The sequence below is a fragment of the Muntiacus reevesi genome, chromosome 2, assembly GCF_963930625.1.
Source record: "Muntiacus reevesi chromosome 2, mMunRee1.1, whole genome shotgun sequence".
In the NCBI taxonomy this organism is placed as follows: Eukaryota; Metazoa; Chordata; class Mammalia; order Artiodactyla; family Cervidae; genus Muntiacus; species Muntiacus reevesi.
The window spans coordinates 72,219,250-72,222,740 of record NC_089250.1 but is presented as its reverse complement, the minus strand read 5'-3'; the positions used below and the strand labels follow the sequence as shown (position 1 = coordinate 72,222,740).

Genomic DNA, 3,491 nt, shown 5'->3' with positions numbered 1-3,491 from the left:
TTTCTTCCCCCACATGCTATCATGACAATACCTTTACTTTTTGACAATGGTTAAAAAAAATGGTACCTATCCAATTAGGTGGTGCTGTGGTAAAGAACCCACCCATCAATTGCAGGAGATGCAGGGATCTTTGATCCTTGAGTCAGGAAGATCCCCTGGAGAAGGAAATGGTAATGCACTCCAGGATTCTTGCCTGGAAAATCCCATGGACAGAGGGGCCTGGCGGGTTACAGTCCATGGGGTCACAAAGAATCAGATGCAACTGGACAACTGAGCACACCCACACAATGAAAAGGGGTGGCCCAAAAAGAAGGAAGAGAAAGACAGAAGAGAGATGAATGGCAGGGAGAAAGAGACCCAGACAGAGGGAAATGCAAAGAAAAAGAGAGAAAGATAGGCAGTATAAAAGAAAGGTGATCAGAGAAGGAAAAACAAACAAACAAAGCAGTATGAGAAAAATAAGCAGACCAAAATAGATACGTCAGGAGAAGAGTAAGATTAGAAAGAGACAAGAGAACTAGGATCCTCGTGATCTCCAAACTGCCCCTGGAAAACAGAAGATCCTGAAATCAAATATGCCCTTCTGCCTAGGGGGTCTAGAAGCCCCTGACAAGCTTTGTTCTTCTCTCTGGTTGACCAGAAAGCCAGAGAGCCTCAGTGAGATGAGAAGAGGGAGCTGCCCATCAAAGAGCTCCTCCCCGCAGGGGTTGATGTTGTGGGAGTCAGCTGGTCCCACTGATGGCCTCTGGGGCTTGCCGTTGCCCAGAAGAGGGAGTGTGGCTGGCTTGGCTCCAGAGATGTGTGGTTTCCTGGAGTGTCAAGCTAGGCCGGGGCAGCCAAAGTTCAGAAGCAGAAGCTGCAGAGCAGGAGTTCCTGGTTTTGGTGCCGCCGGCCAGGCGAGTCCCTCCTGAAATGGGGTTCCTCAGAGTTTTGCCCATTCTGATACTATTCATTCTCTTGGGGGGTGTCCAGGAGCCTGGGCTGGTGGAGGCATTCTTTCTAAGTAAGTATGAAAGGAAATATCAAAGCAAGAATTGAAGACTCAGTCTTCCTAGTGGAGAAACGGAGCTTGGCTAGGAGGAAGGAACAAAAATTTTTGCTGATTAGAAATATGTTCCCCCACCTCTGTCTGGGATCCTGGGGGGAGAAAGAAGAACGGTATCCGGAGACCTCCTTTTAGCCCCTCTCCTCCTGGTTAAGATGTCCTTGGTGAATGCGGGAACCTGAGCCTGTGGCGACTGACTTCCCACCATCATTATGAGAGGGCTTCTTCCTAAGGGTTTGGATGAAACAGACTAAGGGAACTTGGGAAAATTCCCCATAAGAAAGGCCACTCCCCACCCCCCAGCACCACCTCCATCAACTTCTAAGTCTTCTCCCTGTAGCCTTCCAAAGTCTCCCCACCCCCACCTCTGCACCTACAGGGGATCTTTGCCTTTGGGGTAAAGAAGGGTCTTTGAAAGTCCCCTGAAATGCTGACATGAAGACCTCTGCCATTAGCAGCAGAGAGAAGCAGCCCCCAGACAGCAGCGGAGCCACACATGGCTGGGTCAAATCTTGTTCCACTCCCTGGTAGCCGTGTGAACTTGGCAAGGTTACAGCACCTCCTTTTTACAAAATGTGAATGCTGACAAAGCTTACCCAGAAGAGCTGTAAGGAGGACTGAAGAGAAAAGAACAGGGACACGGTAAACACTTAATCAATACTGGTTATAATGATGAGCAGGAGGAGGATGGGGATGTTGGATGGGGATGCTGAAGATGTCCCCGGCAGCTTGACAATGGCTTTACAAGATTTGTCACATGAATCCTCAAAACAGCCCTCTCAGCAAATGAAGAAAATCAAGGTTCAGGAACAGTTCCTGCCACACCGAGGGATGCACAGAATTCAAAAGCCCTGCTTCCAGAAAGGGAGTTCGCAACCCTTGAGAGCTGCAAACCCCCCCCCCCCCCGCCCCCAGCCAGGGAACATCCAAATACAGGAAGGCCAAGTGACCAGAATAGCCCTGGGACGAGCATCTCTGTCCCTGGAACCTTATAGATGATGGGTTTAGAGATCAGATGTTGAGTGGTTATGTGGTTGGGAGAGGGGGTATCTTTGGGAAAATTCTGAGCTCCCTGAAGGTGAGAGGTGAAGTGAAAAGAGCTTCCTTCCTTTGGTGATGGTGTCCTGGCCCTGGGAAGGGAGGGGCCCAGCCCCTTCAAGGTTCCCGACGAGTATATCCTTTTGCCCCTCAGGGCAGTGTCCCCGAAACAGGGTAAGATGTGAAATACAAGAAAGAGACCTATGTACGAACAGCAGAGATTGCCCAAAGAAGATGAAGTGTTGCATGTTTAGCTGTGGAAAGAAATGTTTAGATGTCAGCAAAGGTAACTCACCAATCCCCTGGGCTATCTGACACGCTCACCCCTACCCTTACTTTCTACCACCTGTGCTGGTATTGCTGTACTCCTCCCCTGGTTTGTTGATGACTGGTCTCTGACCAAGAGACTGGGTGCATCTTCAACTTGGCACAAATCCTGTTGATGCTGGGCTAGGGAGGGTGTTGACAGATGTGGGTTTTATCTCATTTCTGCCTCTATTTAGGTGTGTGATGTGAGTAGTACAATTTTCCCTCTAAGGGGCTTAGTTTTCCTGTTTCTAAGAAAGGTGTGAGTATTTTGTGATCCTCTGAGATGCTAAGTAGCTATTGAAGTCTCATCAAATGCCAGCATGGTGGCAGGTGACATGATAGCTATAAAAAGCAGGTATATGATCTGTATTTCCTAGCTTCTTTTCTGGCCTCTCTGTCTGTAGAAATTCTGGATGCCTCTCCTAGACGTCTGTGATCTCCTACACTCTTTTCTTTCTGCTCACATCGTTGAGCTCTAAAGAAGACCTAGTTCATCAAGGGTTATTCATTCATTAAACAAACATTTACTAGTGGCCCTGACACCCATGATGGGCTCCACTTGCTCAGTGTAGCTAGGGGGGACAGGAAAGGAATCCATGATTTAAGATCTGAAAGATGGGTAGAAGGTAGGAAAACTGGAAGGGAAGACATTTCTGGCACAGGGAACAGCATGTGCAAAGGCCCTGTGTGAGAAGACACCATCCGCAAGCTAGGAAGCCCAGAGAACAGAGAAGGGCATGAGATGGTGAGAGAGGAGAACAATAAAGCTACAGTAGGTAGAGAAAGCTCTGACAAGGCAGGGCCTTGCCAGTCAGGGTAAAGGGTCTGGTCTCAATGTTAAAAGCAACAGACTATCTATATTCAAATCCCTTACCATCTATAATGTGACCTTAGGGAAGTGATTTAGCCTCTCTGAGTCTCAGTTTGTTCATTTGAAAAATGAAGATGATAAGAGGATCTACCTCATAAGACTATGTGTTAATATATGTCAAGTATTGAGAACAGTGCCTGACCATTTAATAACTGTGTGCTCAGCGTGCGTCAGACTATGAGGTTCTAAAGAACTCTATTTGTACCTCCTAGGACTGTGCACAAAACT

The 3,491-nt window shown here is 47.8% G+C and overlaps 1 protein-coding gene across 1 annotated transcript; it reads left to right on the top strand.

The window, feature by feature from the left end:
- Nucleotides 1-912: 912 nt before the first annotated feature.
- On the top strand, nucleotides 913-2,828 carry LOC136157198 (WAP four-disulfide core domain protein 6A-like). The gene is made up of 3 exons (XM_065919193.1): nucleotides 913-1,003; nucleotides 2,238-2,369; nucleotides 2,797-2,828. The coding sequence occupies exons 1-3, from the start codon at nucleotides 913-915 to the stop codon at nucleotides 2,826-2,828; spliced, it is 255 nt and encodes an 84-aa protein (XP_065775265.1).
- The last annotated feature ends 663 nt before the right edge of the window (nucleotides 2,829-3,491 follow it).